Source organism: Nyctibius grandis, chromosome 7 (assembly GCF_013368605.1).
Source record: "Nyctibius grandis isolate bNycGra1 chromosome 7, bNycGra1.pri, whole genome shotgun sequence".
Classification (NCBI taxonomy): domain Eukaryota; kingdom Metazoa; phylum Chordata; class Aves; order Nyctibiiformes; family Nyctibiidae; genus Nyctibius; species Nyctibius grandis.
Window position 1 is genome coordinate 34,838,155 of NC_090664.1, and position 18,690 is coordinate 34,856,844.

The 18,690-nt window shown below is 37.4% G+C and overlaps 1 protein-coding gene across 2 annotated transcripts; it reads right to left on the reverse strand.

The window, feature by feature from the left end:
• Positions 1 to 1,832: 1,832 nt before the first annotated feature.
• DBF4 (DBF4-CDC7 kinase regulatory subunit) lies at positions 1,833 to 18,631 on the reverse strand. 2 transcript variants are annotated; one of them, XM_068404699.1, is made up of 12 exons: positions 18,363 to 18,631; positions 14,416 to 14,594; positions 12,315 to 12,509; positions 11,154 to 11,204; positions 10,547 to 10,616; positions 10,321 to 10,397; positions 8,773 to 8,803; positions 8,452 to 8,494; positions 6,259 to 6,390; positions 4,577 to 4,691; positions 4,115 to 4,239; positions 1,833 to 2,895 (listed from the first exon to the last, which is right to left on the reverse strand). In XM_068404699.1, exons 1-12 carry the CDS (start codon positions 18,406 to 18,408, stop codon positions 1,833 to 1,835), a joined length of 2,127 nt encoding a protein of 708 aa, XP_068260800.1. In that variant the 5' UTR covers positions 18,409 to 18,631. The 2 variants fall into 2 exon arrangements, with proteins under 2 accessions (XP_068260800.1, XP_068260802.1); XM_068404701.1 differs by lacking the exon at positions 18,363 to 18,631 and adding an exon at positions 18,154 to 18,218.
• Positions 18,632 to 18,690: the final 59 nt, after the last annotated feature.

The window sequence follows — 18,690 nt, forward strand, 5'->3', positions numbered from 1 at the left end:
GATACCTACTGACAGATCGTTGCAATGTGTTGGGGAAAAAATCAAGTTTTTCTTAGACTTGACTTTAGTACTGAACCAAAAGCTAAAAAAAAAAAAAAAAACCCACACCACCAAAACCCAACCATAAAAACCAAACCAAAAGGAAAAAAAAAAGCAAAACCATTCTCAAGAGAAGAATGGACACACACTTGTCCCTAAAATAGATTGCATTCATTGAATCAGAGAGCAATCTTTCTATCATTAAAGCTGCACTCAAAATAAAGAACAAAGTAATTGCTTCAATGTTCTACTTTAAAACCCCATTCCTAAAACACTATATATTGGTAAATTACAGGCAAAATATATATAGACATACAAATTCAAGATCAACTCCTTTTTAAAATGCTAATTTTGCTCTTTTCTGTAATGGCTTTCTATGTAATTTTCTTGTGAATCCAGATCAGAAGAAACTTTAAATCAAGCCAGAAGTGAGCAGTAAAATGGAGACCAAAAGCAGTTCTTACCAGACTGTACAGGCAATTTTATGAATATCGAAATAAGGAATGCCACCTTTAAGGTGACAGCTATGCCCTAAGCAGCTACTTTCATCATTAAGCTTCCAATTCATATGCTCTTTAAAGGAAAGTAATTTTATGTAATTTTCCTCACCCATTCCTGCACACCAAGCTTTACCTACCCCTCATAGAAAATACCCCATAAAGGACAGACAATAGCATGCAATGACTGAAAGCACTTTAACCATAAGAACACTGACAGAGTAAGTTTGAGAATATTAAATGGGCAAGAGATAAAAATGCAAACAAGTAATTTACACAAAAATTAATGGCAGTAATTTCTGCTAGTTTAGATCTCTTACATGACCTTAAGGAAATTACATTTATTAATAAAGCTTTGCAATTACCTTCTGTAATTCTGTACTCATGCCCTACACTGATTTACAGATACGGAAATTCTGAGAAAGATGGGCTCTGGAAAAGATTCAAAGTATTAAAAAAGCCTTTCCCAATTCTCATTTGTGTCTTTCACTCTGTCTCTGAGTAAGCTAGTCAGACAGGCTGGCTACTCTGAAAGAAAAATCCAACAAATTACCTGAGTCAGCCAGAAACCTACTGGCTGTTTTGTTATCACCATTGTTGCTGCTCTGTTGTTGTTGTGTTTGGGTTTTTTTTTAAAGAAAAATTAAAGCATACATCTACTGCTTTCCTATCGGCCGAAATACAGAACGCAGCTAGCTTTAGTCTAAAAATAATGTCAGAGTAGCCAAAAAATACAATACATATTTTCCTAATCCTATTTCTTTGTGATTACATAGCTTCTCTGAGACACTTCAGCAGAAGAAATATTAGGAAAGCAAGTGACTTTTTTTTGCCTTCTCTAATAAAGCAGCAGCAGAAAGAATAAGAAGGGAAGCAACCAAATCTCCACAAAACATCAGCAGTCTGTAAGTAATGGACTGCCTTATTTACAATGGAACATCCAGTTATTTATAATGTGGTTATTTAGAACATACCATAATCAATTATTTTAGAAAATTATTCTATCCAAATGCAGCTACATCACACTTATTGGTTGCCTAGCAATTAATTTAACCCCAAATCTGGGGTCAGAGCCTTTTACTAGCTGTGATAAAGCAGTACCTTTTAAGGAGGAAAAAAAAAACCAAAACCCACACACCTTAGTTTTATTTTTCATATTTACATATACAGAACTCTTTGCATTAAAAACTTGAAAATCAAACCATCTGTACATATAATACAGCAACTAAAGTTTCGATAAATAAAATCTTAAAATTGCAAGTTTATTTGAAAATCATTATATTAATTAAAGCAGCATTAAAATCCAACAAATGGGGATGAAGATGAAGAGGAAAATAATGACCACGTAACATTTGCATTCTGCCCTTCCCCTGTATCTTTTATGCTAGTCGAACCTTTGCTCTCAGTGTAACCTGAAAAACCTCCAAATGCTGAGTTTATTTCACTTGTCTGAAAGAATTCCTGTAGGGCCTGCACTGGTGAGCTACAAGAACTTCTTTTCTCTTCAGGGACACACAGTCCATCTGTACACTTTACGCATAACTCCATATTCTGTTTCCGGGTTTCTCTTTTATTTCTTCCCAAGTAAAGCTTCACTTTTCTGCGCAGCTTTCCAGACGGTGGACTATGTGCAGCGCTGGCAGCCAGTTCATTAAGTTCTTTGTTTATAGCAGTATCAGATACCTCAGCCTCCAGAACCACATTGTGCTGCATCTGTTGATGCTTATCACATAAATCATGTTTCTTGACAAACGTAGGATTGGCATCTGTTTTTTTCAAACACTTTGCTGGTAGAACTACTGCATTATTTAATTTTCGTTTTGGCTGTGATAGGTTTTTGTCTTTTTCACTAAAATCTGTAACTTGAGTATGAGAATATAAAGCACATGTGCCTTCCTGAAAACACTGTATATTCTTTTTATTTACTACTGGTTCCAGTATTTCTTTACTGAATGGCTCACAAGCTCGAGACAAGTTCTCTGTGTATGCTTTGTCATCTTTCTGAGGAGGTGGTCGTATGAAATGTGATGATACAACAGTCTCTCTTAAGTTTACAGTACAGGAGCAATCAGTTTTAATATTTTCATCATTATTTCTGAACTTACTTTTTAGTTCTGAAGGTTGTGTCAGGTGACAATAAAGAACTGAACAGACAGATACAGAAATAGGGGTAGGTATTGGCACAGAATTTGGTTGTACTTCTGCAGGCTGGCGATCCAGTTTGAGTGCCCACATTGCAGTATCCTTCCACGAGTAACTTTTCAATGAAATGCGTTGCTTTTTCAGTCGTTCTTTCAGCTCATCTGCTCTAGTTATCTTTCCAACAATAGGAGAAAAATATCCTGTACTACATTTTGTCCTACAATGAAATTGTTTAAAATTATTAACAAGCACTTGAAAGACACATGGGTAACACAACTCCATATGCAACTGATTCTAGAAAAGCAACCAAACTGACAAAGCAATTTTTGTTTTTAACGTTTAAAGGAAAGATGTATTCAGGGTAGCAACATACTATTTCTATAGGAGCAGAGCGCCTTATATTTGAATTTGATGTTTTCTTATTGATTTCTACAGCTCGCAAAATTGTTTTAAAAATACATGAAGTAAGAAGTCTAGTATTTCAGTAAATCTCAATTCACAGTGGTATTAAGAACAAAAGAAGTTAATGAATTTAATGCAATGACTATAAATACTTACAAATATTCTATGATATATACACACAAAATTAGCATAATTATATACGCTTTTCTTGACACGCTCGTGAGTATTTTTAAATCACAAAAGGCATAAAGGCTTGCCTTCATTAGGCTATCATTTGTTTGACTCTATTTGCATTTCCTTTGATTTTACTAAGAATATCTTTATTTCTTCAGTACTTTTTTGTTTTATAAAAAGAAATGAGAAAGTTATTCCTTATCTCCTGATTCATTTGCAAACAAATCAGAGCAATCTTGGTTTGAGTTACTGTTCCAAGTAATGAAGACACTGGCACCTACAGTCCAAGACATGAAATAAGTCCTTCTCTCCCATTTCAGCTTTTGAGCCACAAAAAAGGAAAGGAAAATCCACTTTCTTTGTCCAGCACAGGCAGGACACAAGCTAAGGTGCGTACAGTATAGATAGAAAAATCTAGATTAGAGGAGGAAAAGTTTTTCCACTGCTGAGGAAATCAGATTGATTGAGGAGGATATCATTTGCTGTTCTTAAGCTACTAAGAATGTCATAAAGTTTTTAGAGCAAGATGTCCAGACACTGCTGTCCTTCTGTCACCAATATTTTAGTACTGTAGATCTTGCTTTTCTGGAGCTGAAGGATAGGTAGGACAACTTTTGGCAATTCCTTTCAGTCTCATTTTCCTGTGATGCCATCTTCACTTTTAATGTTTGGGGTTTTTTTCCTAATTTCTGCTTTATGGAACTGATTTGCCAGGTACAACTGCATTGCAAATTTCAGTGATTTCTTTCAGACTGAAAAACACGAATTTATTCTGTACCAGATCCAGAATTTCAGAACTAAGTATCTATGTTCAATGTCTTAACTCACAGGGTCTTTAAAATTTAGAACATTTAACTTACCTTTTTATTTTTTTTGCATCATCTTTGTATTCGACAAACTCATAAACAAACTTTGAGATTATATCATCAACAACTTGATACTGTGTGCTTTGTGCAAAATTTTGGTGCTGTTCAGTTTCAAGATGCTGGAATTAAAGAAAAAACATGAAACAAATCTAATACTACAGATATGAATATACAAGCCAACAGTATGATATGGAGCAGTAAGTAAATATCATTAATTAATTACCAGTGTCTCTGAGACATGAACTATTAGTGCCTTTAGCTATCATACATAGAGGCAGAAATCAAGAATTAAAATCTATAAGGGAAAAAAAATACTCACTTGCTACTTTTCAGCAGACATATTCAAAAAATCTTTTAAGATAAAAAAATACATTGAACTAGCAAGTAGAAACCATTCTTGATATTACACTTAAGAGATATGACTGTATCAAAGGATATACTTGACATTTCACATACTGTTTGCAGATCTTCATATTTCTTCCCACAACATTCACAATATCCTTTCTTTTTTTTATCCTTCTGAGGGAGCTGAACAGCAGTTCCACAGTCCTTGTCACTATTTATTTTGTTTCTGTTAATACAGAAGATATATTAATGAGTCTCAAATATGAAGCTGAGCTCTACACTTGCCTTTCAAAGTATGTTCATTCTTATTCACTTAATTGGGAAAAAAATCTTTATTTCCCCTCAAACTATTTACATTATGTTAGTAATTAGGAAAAACAAAGAGAAAAATTATGCAATAATTAAAAAAAAATATTTACTACCACAAGACAGGCAGACCCAGTGGAACTCTAGGTAAGCATAAAACATCCAGGTTCGTACAGCTGTACTACTATCACTGACTCAGAATAAACAATGCAAAATTGCTGAACAAAAAATCTTGCCAAATCAAAGGACATATTGAAATCTCTGTGCACAGCTGATAAAAGGAGGTTTGCGAAAATCAAAACCAGAAAACAAGAAAAAAGTCTTCTAACATCTCATCAACTACCAGTATTTTCGATGCCAAGAAACACATCAAAAACACATGTCTAACAGATGACCTCTCATTCTTTGATAAAAGTAAAGAACATATTTGTCAGTTATATGTAGCTTTTGAATATGCTGACCAAATGCCATTTTGTCCTGTTTTTCTAGGTACAGGCTAAGTGGAAATATGAGGAAATGAACCTCAAGTTCTTTATTAAAACATGAAGAGGTTTTCAATAGCTGCTCCATGACCTTCAGAGTCCTCATCTGGGGAGAGCTACTGTTTGCTGTAATTCACTATTAAACCACCTAAGGATGATATGCTGGCAGTAAAGCAACACCATCAATCTCTACTTCCCTTTTACTTCAGAGAAGTAGTGCCATCTCCCTGTGAATCAATTTTAGAAGCCAATGAGAGAATCATTAATACTCCAGATATGCAAGGTAGAAGAAATTCAAAACAAGTTTGACTCACCAAAAAAACAGATAAAGACTCCTAAGTAGTTTCAAATCATAAAATTGATTTACCAAAAGTCCTTACTGCATCCGGAGTGTTCAAACAGAGCCCGAATGCCAAAATGTATCATATAAAAACTTGCTGTAAGACCAACCACAATTCTACTGGGCACTTGGCATCCACTTTTCATCTCTGAAGAGTTCAAGCAGTATTTGCAGGGCCTAATTTCTATAAATTAGACTTTATCAACAATGATTTTGCACTATGACTGTAGATCACATTTTAAAAAAATGTTAACTACCTACTTTAGCATTATACTGACAAATATCAAAAGAAGTCTTAAGAAATCCACTTCCTGTAAAATACTTACTGGATGGCTTCCAAGATGAGGACAAAGAAGAAACCAGTGGCAGAAAGGAAAAAAATATCTTATGCTGACCCACACTGATAGGAGAAGGCCGCATTTTTGGATGTATGCATCTGTATGTCCAAAAAAAGGACTAAAGACAGGATAAAAAGGGTACAGAAAGACAGACAGACACCAACAGTTACAGTGCAGCAAATACATCAGCTGAGACATGGCTATTAGTATTAAATATCACACAAAATTAGAAGCAGAGCAATTATTTTAGGAAACAATTACTTTAGAATTATTTTAGACAACTGCCCTCTACTCTATCCACACCTCAATAACAAGTCTTCAACAAACCTTTGCTTAGACTGAGTTTGCTTTTGACCAGAAGGATGCTTCTTATCCACCTCAAATGGACTATACGGTTTTGGAACACAGTAGTTCAGAACTGGAAAACTGGGCAACTGCAGATAAAATGGCCGGTAGCGGCTGTATTAGACAAAAAAGTGCGTTAGAACCATCAGAAATGGAAAAAGGAGTTTATTGCACAAATTACAATCTGGTCAAAAATCTTGAAAAAGTGTTCCTCTCTTACATACAATGTACACAGAATGCTAAGCAGATAAATATCTTAGAATAAGTCATTCCTTCCTTCTTTCCTTCCTATAAACTCGGTAATTTTCTCAAAATAGATTTGCCTTGAGTTTCCATAGCTGTCTTACACATTTCTTGGGGTATGGGTTTCAGGCCTATTTATTGTTGAGAGCTGGGTAACCAATAAAACTAAGAACAATTTGGATGATGGTGCATCTGTGTTCCTGAAAAGTAGCTATAGCAGTTCCTAACACCCAATGCATTACACTTTTTTTCCATTTTACCATTTTCTTCCTTTTTGACAAATCTTAATCAATTCACCATTCAAAACATAAAAACTGACCTTTTCATTTTCCAGAAAGATAATTTTCCTGTACAGCATTGTACTTCAATATCAGAACTAGCAACTGTACCATTGCTCTGAATATATTAAAAATGGTTAAAATAGGGCATGCCAAAAGTTCACATACTGAATCATTTGACTAAAATGCTGACGACAGAGTTCAGTCTGTTTTTTTTTCCCCACATTACTATTATAAGCTACCCAGGCAGAAGAAAAAGAGCAAGTCCGGAAAACATAATAGGGAAAGCTAAGCATCTTGTTCTATTTCTGAACTGTTACTTATGTTGCATAAACATTTTAACATTAAAAACATTGTTTATGTTACATAAACATTTAAATGTGTTTCAGGTGTTTGGTACACGGCTACATTCAGAAGTCAAATTCACACAGATTTATATATGAATTTCTCGTACTTATAACTGTGTTTGTTCAATTCTCCCCACTATCCTCATGTCCCTCATACCTATTACACCAACTCAGTGTAAGACCAGGTTTACATCTCTTTTTTTAACTCAGGAAAGTGTCAAAGAAATCAGGTCAAAGCATTTGGAGCTTATAAACATAAACATAAAGCAGAAGTTAGTTAAGAATATTAAGGTGCAAAACATGCTGTCCAGAACTATACTTTTTTATAATTCATTGTTCTCTCAACTTCTGGTAAACTGGTATTTCCTTACACAACCAGGTCTGATCAATTACAGGACCAGAAAGATGTGAAAACTTTAAAGGCTGAAAATATCAGGAGGTATATCCTGTGAAATAACACAGGAGGTTCCACATAAATATGAAGAAAAACTTCTTTACAGTGAGGGTAACTGAACACTGGAAAGGGCTGCCCAGAGAGGTTGTGGAGTGTCCTTCTCTGGAGACATTCAAAACCCGTCTGGACGCGTTCCTGTGTGACATGATCTAGGTAATCCTGCTCCGGCAGCGGGATTGGACTAGATGATCTTTCAAGGTCCCTTCCAATCCCTAATGTTCTGTGATTCTGTGATATCACATTTCATGCTATTGTGGACATTGAAATCAGATTCATAGTGCTTTCTTTTCCCTTTTGTAAAGAAATGATTGAACAGGAAACTAAACCTAATTTCAAGGAATGATTTTAATAGCTTCCCTTTCCTTACATCTAAACAGTCTCTGCAGGAGATGAATGTTATTGAGTTGGGACTAAAGGACTAGAATTTAGTATATAAAGTTTTATTGGCCTTTTGGGCTATAGGATTTGGATCTAAGAAGAGATGTCAAGGTTCAAAGCTTCCAGGTTTCCTTTTCATTCATATGGCCCTTGGCAGAAAGTAACCCAAAGAACCCACTCTCCTGGTCTACAAACTGGTGCTACATATTAACTTTCCACTTCCATTACCTATTGCAAATATTCCCTACTATACTACTACCTGCTCAGTCTCATTCAGTGGCTAAACACAGATACCTACCCAGAGCATGCAGAGATGAAAATCTTGTATCTTATAAGAGGACAGTATGCCTGGCATCTAAAGTCAGGAAGTCAAAGGAAATTGAAATCTGAAGGCCACTTCCTCAAGGCATACTAAATGTTTCTGAATTACTCCATTTGAGAACCACATTATTGAATGCATGAAGAGAACACTTACCGACTTCTATCTTCCACCTTGACAAATGGATTTTTCAGTCTACCTGCTCAAGGGGGAGAAAAGGAAATTAAGAGAGAAATACTTTTCTTCATTCAGCAAGTTACTCCAGTAGCTCAATAAATAAGCAGACGTTATTTTAGAAATAATTATGTACATGTTTTGACAAGCTCTTCACTTCCATGAAGCTTTTCTACATGCTTTTCTTAGACATACAAATTAGAATACAGCAGCACACTTGACCAGATGAGAACTGTAGTACATTTTTAAGCATTCAGAACGTAAGGCAAAACAAAAAAACTCTAGAAATATTGACATACTTACTTCTTGACTTTGGAGTAGTAACTTGTTTTTCCTATTGAAAAAAGAGAGAAGGTATAAAATCCCCGTCAATGTTATCTTGCATTTTATTAAAGATTTAGCTGTAGCTAATTTTAAGTTATGAGGATCTCCCTGTATTAATCATGACTTCATACACAGTCACAATAAATTTTGCAGGAAACTAAGCTCATTAGTGCTTCAGAAATACAGTGACACATTTCTCAAAGAAATATTTATTTCTACACCGCAAAAAAAGTGTTCTCCTTGAAACGTTTCCATTTATTTTTTCTAAAACCAAACTAAAAATCCATACATGTAAGTTTATTCACTTACTCTCTCTTCCCCCTGAACACCTGCCCATGGTTGAAAGTTGATTCTTAATCACAGATAACATTTTTACAACACTTTATAAATGCTAATTAACTACAAGCTGTAAAATGCCACCAAAAACCGCAGATAGCAACATTCTCCAATGAAAACAATTCTTCTCATTTAAATGGATTTATACAGGTTGGGCTTTTTTTTTTTAGCAATGAACATTAAAATTAAAAGGAGTATTTTGTCTTCAGAAAAGAGTGAAGTCTACATTCAAGCATCAGCTCTTAGCTGTAATTGATTCTGGTAAAGGTACAAACTCATATTTTATACTACTTGCAAAAAAAACCCCACCCTGCTATCCTTGAACACGAACAGACTGATGATTTAGCAGAGGATTTCACGTAGCCTCAATAATTAGCCAATATTGCATTCCAAAACAACATAACATACACTAGATGGTATGTTTACATTTACTTATCACAGACCCCCGCCTAGACTAGATAATCATACAACTTCACATGTTTAATTTAAATTACAGAGCAACTGCAGATGGAGCACACAAGCAGCTAAACCAGCTTCAGTATCTCACTACATCATACACTAAAATCTGGAGAAATCGGGATTTTCACATGCCAACTGCACATTATTGGCAAAATAGCTCAAAGATGCTTTATGCTAGTTCTTTCAAAGACTAGGGAAGAAAAGATGCAGAGTTGAGCAACTGACACAGATTCCCTACAGACAGCTTCTTCAGGAAATGTAACTGGGATTCTTCAAAATGATCCATCAAAAGGAAAGGGTTTCTAAACACTGTGTCATAGGGAAAATTATACAAGGCAACTTAACCATAATCTACATCATACTAAAACCAAGATACTTTTTTTAATTATTATTTATTAATTTTAAGGCAGGTAGAATAGAAATTTCAGACAGTTCAGTACTACTGATTCTTAGACATCCTTTGCAAGAGCAAAGGTATACATATTATTTAATCAATGCTACTACGGAATTTATTTCTGAATAATGCTGAGCTCTATAGCTTACACTTTCTATTTTTCAAAGCTAGTTTTTAGATGAATTCCTAAAACATACTGGTCTGTGAAAAACCAAACATGAGCAAGGCTTTATTAAAATAAAATCTGTAAGCTTCACAGTAGATAGTATTTAGTACACCTGTGTTTTCTCCATTAATGAAACAAATGGCATTTTCATAAATGGCAAAGAGCCACTTACCACATCTTTAAAAGAACTGCCTGCTCTTTTGATTAGGTAGAGCTCCTTTTTCTTTTGTTCAATGTAATTCTTAACATCTGGCAAAAAGACAGAGAATTATACTCAGATGAGTTTATTTTTGTATGTTTGAAGTAATTTGTCATTTTAAATATTTTGAATTCAACAAAAGAATAGTTAAATGAGACTTAGAAGTTCAAGTTAGGCTTCATCAAACAAAAATATTTACCATCAATATGAAGTATCTTCACTCCCCAACTGAAAGCATTGGATAGTATACTACCAGAGGGGATTAAGTCCTGCAAACAATAAATTATATTAATAATTTTAAGCAATATATGGTAGATTATGTAAAATAATTACAAATATATTACAACATGTAATATGAAAGCTGAAATCAAAGTGCACATGCTTTGCTTCTTGCCAAAAGACTATCACTCTCCTCAACTGACTCCCCCATCTCCGTGTCACAGCACCTCACCATCAAAAGATTATATTTAGCCTTTCATAAAGCCAAAACTGTTGTCTATTGTCACATTTTATAGTAATATTTGAAGAATGTGAATGTATACATTACCTTCACGAGCACCTCTCAAATGCGAGCTATATTAGCAATCCTGATAAATTGTAATACTGGTCATAAGACTCCACAGACTTTCACTTCTTCAGGAAGTACCCAGAAAGCATGACCTGCCAGTTTTACTCAGGGCGATCCCTCGACTTCTGCCTGAGCGTCTGAGGGACTTCTCTCTTAGACCACTTCTTACTACTGCTTATTTTCTAGACGAGCAAAACCAAAGTTTCTCAAGCATGAATTCATTGATGACTTGACCTACCTGCTCTTTGATTGCTTTTTCAACTAAGGATTTTCCTCTGCTCATACGTACCTATATTAAAACAGAAAAACATTTGTAGCAAGTTAGAACTCATTTAGAAAAAAAAAAAGTCTCCTTTTGTTCACTGTACTGCTATTTTTCATTAATTTGCATCTTCCCCACAAGGTTATGGTTGATACTGTCTGGGGGGCAAAAAAAGAAAAAAAAAAAACCCAACAAGTTAAATATTTTCAGCCAAAGCAGGTCACTGAATGGCTGAAGCAATGTTAGTGCTGGAACAACAGAGATGGTAGGAATAAGCAGCCAGTGGCACATGCCAAAAGATGACGTTTCATCAGCTGGACTTGTGCCAAATTAAGCTAACAGTCATGAACTTAATCATAGCTTCCATCTTATCCCCATCTTTTTGTACTGTATGCTGTTTATTCATAACGAGCATGCCTTTATCTATCCATGTTATTTGCAAAATGAGGTGATCTGGCATACAGTCATGTTTCTAAATAAGTACCATGCATATAGTAGAGCTAATAGTTTCCAACTGTATTTTGAAAGGACACAAGACTTGCCCACGTAAGAAACTTCACATAAACCTGCACAAATTCAGATACTAACTGTTGCAATTAATATGATCCTCCAATAAAGAGCTCAGAAAAAACTTAATATTCATAATGTTCAATTTTAATTATTTCCTTGAACTACTATCAAAGAGTGGTGCTTCCATAGATAGCTTCATTAACAAGATCACAGCAGCCTTATATTAATAGGCTGTGTTGCTAAAGAGACAAGAACCATTGGATGCCACTGCAAGCCTATCCATATTGATTCAGCTGTCAAACATCACAATGTCAATGTTTAATCATGTCAGCCATACTATATTAGAACAGATTTTAGCGTAGTCTGCTTGTAAAAAAGGAGAAAAGGCTCCTTTTTTAATTAGTTTTTGAAACTTTGTTTAATAAGTTTGAGTTACTTAAGTTTAACAAGTTAGCCTGAACTAGTTTAGAAGTATGTTCGACCTGTTTAAAAAAAACCCAACTAAAAAAACCCTCTTATTCACCCAAGGAACTGTTGCCATCTTCACGAAACAAAATAGGAGAAAAATTTTAAGAGTGTATCCTATGGGTTGTATCTGATTTGCAATATTATTAGTAAGAAACTTACTGTATCTACTATCTTAAATGAACTTCCATCATGTCGATCTCTTCGGTTGCTAGGATGAGGTGAACTATTTCCTCCATTACGTATAGATTCTGGGCTGGGAACAGGAGAAATCTGACCAAGAGTTGGTGCAAATTTTGCCTCCTTTTTACTAGACACCAGATAGCTGATATCTTTACTAAGAAAACTCTCCACTCTCTAAATATAAAGATATAAGGCAAGTAATTACTTCAGGACAATAAATCAGTAACTCAATTCTACATTGCATACTTTAAAGAAAAGTGACAAAACTTCTTGAATAATTAAGTTCAAAAACACTGAATTAATGAGAAGATATTTTCTAAAGATCTGGATGACAATCACAATTGAGCTGTAGTAGCATCTTACCAGTCACAAATCCTAATTTCAGTTTCTTAATTTTGTAATCTCTATCAAAAGAGCTTTGCTTTGCTTCAATTATTATCATTCTTTGAACTATCTAGCTGTAATACTTTCCAAATAAAATAATTCAAACACTACATTGAGAAACAACAGAATAATTTAAGGAAACCCACAGTTTATAATTTTATGTAAGAGAAATTACATAGAAGTGTTCAGCTAAACTTAAAGGCATGTGTATGCAAACGCAATTTACAGTTTGCAAGAAGCTATGAATTAATTCAGTTTAGAACCAAATTTCAGGATAGTTACCATGTTTCACAGCTACAGTATTCATAACACTTCTCAAAAATGTAGAAGACTTAAGTAGATTCGTAATATTTTCATACTCAGCAAGACAAAATATGTAGTTATCCTATGCTTATTCTCTTCCATTTTGCTCCTTCCGTCTTTCGTTACCAGCTGTCGTGTGATTATCAACTCCATTTGCCTTCTTATTTCTTGGCAGTTTATATAGTTTAAAATATTTTCCTCTTCTCCACCAATCAGTATGGAAAGCACAAATTGCACAGGCAGCAAGCTTGAAACTGTGCCTTCCAATTCTGCTCTGTGTACCTTCTCCAGAAATGGGATAAACAGAGAGGCACTTCTGAGTGCACTCCACACAAGTAACAAAGAAACTCACATGGTAGTTGATCTTGAGGGTGCTGGGCACCTCAGATTTAGGCATGGACTCATCAGAATAAAAGAGAAAAACTTCCTTTTCAGTCTTTGATTTGCAACCTTACCTTTCACATATGAATTCCTAAAATTCTGTTTTAGAGAGAAAGACAAAAGATAGCATCCACTCATTTAATGCTAAATGTAGAGAGATGCATTTAACTTGAAACCATACTATTGCTGTTCCTTGCCTCTACTATAACTTTAGACAGCATCTTGATTTACAAGCATGAGTTTCATAAAACCACTCAGCGCTCCTCTGAGGTCAAAGAAGTATTGCCAAAGCAACGTTCAGAATAGCTAGCAATTTAAGCAGATCCCTTTTGCTTCTGTGGTTAAAGGGTGTTCAATACTTTAACTGTCAAGATTGCTCTACACTAAGTCAAAACATTCAGCTGTAAAGTGGACTAAGCAATTGCATTGCTTGTGTGTTAGTATGATATCCTGTACGTGTTTGTATCTAAGTGTCTTCCATACAGAAGAGAGAATTAGGAAAAAAAAAAGTATTAAGGTGCTTATAAAATTTGATTTAAATGAGAGTGTTCAAAAATACTCATTAACATACTCTGTGCAGGAAGTACTTACAGAATTTACTGACTTTTAGTAAGCATATGCAAAACACTTCCTCTAATCTCTTTCAGGTTCAGCTGAACAACTTTAGTTGTAACACATAAACATGTCAATATAGTCAGAAGCAGCAGAAAAAAAAAATCACCTCAACCAATGAAAATTATTAAATTTGGATAAAATTTTAAGCAAATGAATAATCAACTGAAAACAAACCTTTATAATAAACACTTTTCTTACAATTAGAAAAGCAACTTCTAGCAAAAAAACACAAAGTAATTTGTTGATAAGCTATTTGCTCATATTAAACATAAAAAAATAAAATCCTGTCACATATAAAATACAAAAAACATTACAATGCAGTCACAAAGCACATGGAAAAGGCATTCCACATACGCAGATCTTCTAGTTTCATAAAGGTTTCTGCTCATTAACTTACCCCTCCTAGGTCTTTGAGGTCCTTTCCTATTTTTTCAGAGATCACATTTGATGGAATATCAAGGTAAAACACCTTCCCAGTGAGTGGCTTATATTTAAGTTTCTCTGGTTTTCCTACGTCTTTTTTCACATTCTTCAGAGAAGATCTTATCTCTTCTGTTTTTGCTTGCATTCCATCTACTGCAAAAAGAAAAGGGGATTTAAACAGGACTGTGTTTTATGAACTGTGTTTGTTTTTTTCTTTTCAAAAAGGAAAATTCCTAAATTATGGAAATGGACAAGGCAAGCTTCCATGCAATGGGACTTTTAAAAAACAGATATATGTTAAACGTATCAAAACCAAGACATGAATAATAAAACCAAATACAGCCCTAAAAAGTTTCTTCTTCAAACCATATCCTAAAATGGACTTTTCTTTGCAGTTGCTATACAATGCCATCAATTTTCTCATCCAGTTTGGAAAGTATTTGCTATCTCTGTACCACAGTACATATACCGTCACAGTCACTGATAATCACAAGAACACCATTTTAGAACAGAATCTGTCGCTCTCTTATTCATCTGAAACAAAAAGGATTCATATAGACTCATTAGAACAAAAAATGGTCAAAAGTAACTGAAACACCAAAAATAAAAAACCTACTAAATTTTGAACACCCACCTGAGATGCAGGAAAACTAAGCTTAGAGATCAGAATCATGCTAGTTATGACCACTCTTTCTGTCCCAGTGAATTTTACTCTAAAACTAAGAAACCACATACAGCAACTAAATTGTGCTGTTGAACTTTCCTGATGCTCAACACAGAGCTATCCAAGCAGGCCTAACTGTTAGACTAGACATTTAAATAAGCAAACAAAAAAAATCAGTCTGGGTGAGAAATAAGCCTTATTTCTCAAGGGAAATCTTGGAGTGTGGTAGAGTTCTATCAGAACATCAGCTCAATACTGAGTAGCAATCAAAAAAGAAAAAAAATTAGAAATTCCTAAGAAACAGAAAATAAAATGGGTAATTTTATTACGCCACTTCATAAATGCAGAACTCGGTTACATCTAGAATCATAGAATGTCCTGAGTTGCAAGGGACCCAGAAGAATCATCGAGTCTAACTCCTGTCTCAGCATAGGACAGCCCCAGAATTCACACCACGTGTCTGAGGGCATCGTCCAAAAGCTTCTTGAATGCTGTCAGGCTTGGTGCCATGACTGCTTCCCTGGGGAGCCTGTTCCAGTGCTCCACTCCCCTCTGGGTGAAGAACCTTTTCCTAATACCCAACGTAAACCTCCTCTGGTATATCTTCCTGCCATTCCCTCGAGTTCTGTCACTGGTCGCCAGTGTGAAGAGGTCAGCGCCTACTTCTCCACTTCCCCTTGTGAGGACGTTGTAGACCGCAATGAGGCCTCCCCTCAGTCTTCTCTTCTCCAAGCTGAACAGACCTAGTGACTTCAGCCATTCCTCACACGGCTTTCCCTCTAAACCCTTCACTATCTTTATGGCTCTCTTCTGGACACTCTCTAGTATCTTCATATCCTTTTTATACTGTGGTGCCCAAAACTGCACACAGTACTCAAGGTGAGGCCGCACCACTGAAGAGTAGAGCGGGACAATCACCTCCCTCGACCAGCTAGCAATACTGTGCTTAATGCGCCCCAGGACACGGTTCACCCTCTTGGCTGCCAGGGCACACTGTTGGCTCATGTTCAACTTGCCGTCAACCAGAACCCCCAGATCCCTTTCTGCAGGGCTGCTCTCTAGCCTCTCGTTCCCCAGTCTCTATGTACATCCAGGGTTGCCATGTCCCAGGTGCAAAATCCAGCACTTTCCCTTGTTAAACTTCATGTGGTTGGTGATTGCCCACCTTTCTAATTTATCTAGGTCTCTCTGCAGGGCCCCTCTGCCCTCGGGAGCGTCAACAGCTCCTCACAATTTTGTGTCATCAGCAAACTTGGATAGTAGTCCTTCAAGACCTGCGTCCAAATCGTTAATGAAGATATTGAAGAGCACTGGCCCCAAGACAGACCCCTGAGGAACCCCACTAGTGACCGGTCGCCAGCCCGATGTAACCCCATTTACTATAACTCTTTGAGCCCTACCCGTCAGCCAACTGTTCACCCATTGCATTATGTGTTTATCCAGCTGTATGCTGAACATTTTGCCCAGGAGGATACTGTGAGAGACAGTATCAAAAGCTTTACTGAAATCCAAAAAGATTACATCGACTGGCTTCCTTTGGTCCGCTAGGTGGGTAACCTTGTCATAGAAAAAAATCATAGAATGGTTTCGGTTGGAAGGGACCTTAAAGATCATCTAGTTCCAACCCCCCTGCAACAGGCAGGGACACCTTTCCACTATTGCTCAAATTTGCCAAACAAATATCTTAAATATCGCCTGGAAAAGAGTAACAAGGATGATCAAATGCACAAATAATAACCTTGTAGATTAAGACTTTGTCAGTCTGCAAAGTAAATGATTTAGGGGAAAAAGAATACAGATATATAAAATCAAGAAGGACACAGAGAGAATGGCTAAACAGCCTATTCCAGCAGAAGAGCTACGGGGCACTGAACAAAACCAGGAGTCGGGTACAAAATGAAAAAAACAGAATTGATTCCCTATGTAACAGGGCAAGCCCGTGTAGCTTGCTGTCAGAGAATGCTGTCAATACTAAAATGCAATTTCTAAGGGGACACTGTACAAGGAAGAGGAATATTTTGAGGGGTCCTAAATGCACAAAGTGGCATGCAACTCATTAAGTCTCTCTAGCTAAATGTAGCTGTAAACTAGAATAATATTATTAGGTGAAAGTAACTATACCTTCTCTGCTCTTACATACTTCCACAGGAATCCATTTACAACGAGAGACAGAATCATCCAAGACTTGCACATCATTAGTTTTACATTGTCTTTTCTTCCTCACTGACTGACATCCTACTCCTAGTTGCTTCTCTTCTAGAGAAGCTCAAAACAGACAATGAGGGCTGCTGCAGGAAGTGAGACAAAAAGCCAACATGCAACCCAGTCCCTCTGTTATGTATTCTCTCCCTCCCTGAAATAGTCTTAGATGGGAGAGGGAACAGAACCACCATTCATGCTGCAAGATTCTGTAAGTAATGAACACACATAAGTGAAGCAGGAATGGCAGTCAGCTTTGTAGAAAGTAGGAGACCAAAAGAATTAGAGAAAAAGGAAAGTGGGGAGGTTTAGGATAGCATAACTGATTCAGAATCTAAACAGAAAAGACGGACGATAAGCAGGTGTGCAAGTGAAATTCTGCAGATGACCAGGGATCAAATACAGTGTTATACCCAGCACACACGTGAGATGGCCAGGGCAGCTCAAAAATTAACACAGTAAATACTGGAATTAATACTGAAAAATACATATTAAACTTCTTAGGCATAATCAAAAGTTTGGAGTGAGTTAGCAGTACTGCAATAACAATAAAGAGTCTGTCTTCTAAAGCAACTGCATTTTAGTACCCTGGGCCTAACGTGCTGAGGAGCCCCTCCGTGCATGCTCCTGGCGCCAGCGAGGATCTGCCTGGGCGGAGCAGTTTGGGCAGCAGTGGCCTAGCGAATTTCAACATCGCTACCAGCTTCTCTGCACTGCAAGCGTCTCGTAAAACAGAACGAGTGAGCCAGCTACCTCTTCAGTTACACACTTTTACGTTTCATTCCCCCCACCACGCAAAGGTTAGTTCAGCGGTCCTCCCCTGACAAAGCCAGCCCGAGGCGTGCTTACCCGCCAGCCTGACAGAGGCGAGAGGCCCAAGCCCAGCACCCGGCTGACCGCGGGGGCTCACACCGAGAGCCAGGAAGGCGGCACTGGCACCAGGCCGCGGCTGAAAGCCACCCCGCTGACGCTGGGAAACGCTTGAACCGCCCAACCCCGAGCTCCGAGCCGGGCCGCGCAGCTCTCCCCCAGGCCACCCCCCGCGACCCGCCACTTACAGGGACGCGCTCCTTTGTCGGCGGCCTCCGCAGCGCTCGGTTTCATCTTGCCGCGGAGTCACATCCTGCTCCTCTCCTCTCCGCCCGCCCGCAGGGGTTCAGCACGGCCGCTGAGCTCCCCGGCACGCAGCAGCGCCAGGTCCTTCCCGCGGCGCCTCCAAGCCCTCCCTTCCCGCCGCAGCCCGGCCACCCCCCGCGGGCTCCCGGCCCTCTCTGCCGCAGCCACTGGGGCCGGCGGGGGACTCCGGGCGGTGCCGTGCCTCGCCTCACCAGGCTTTCCCGCCTCCGCCAGCCCCAGCCTGCCGCGCCGGGCCGAGCTCCTCCCTTC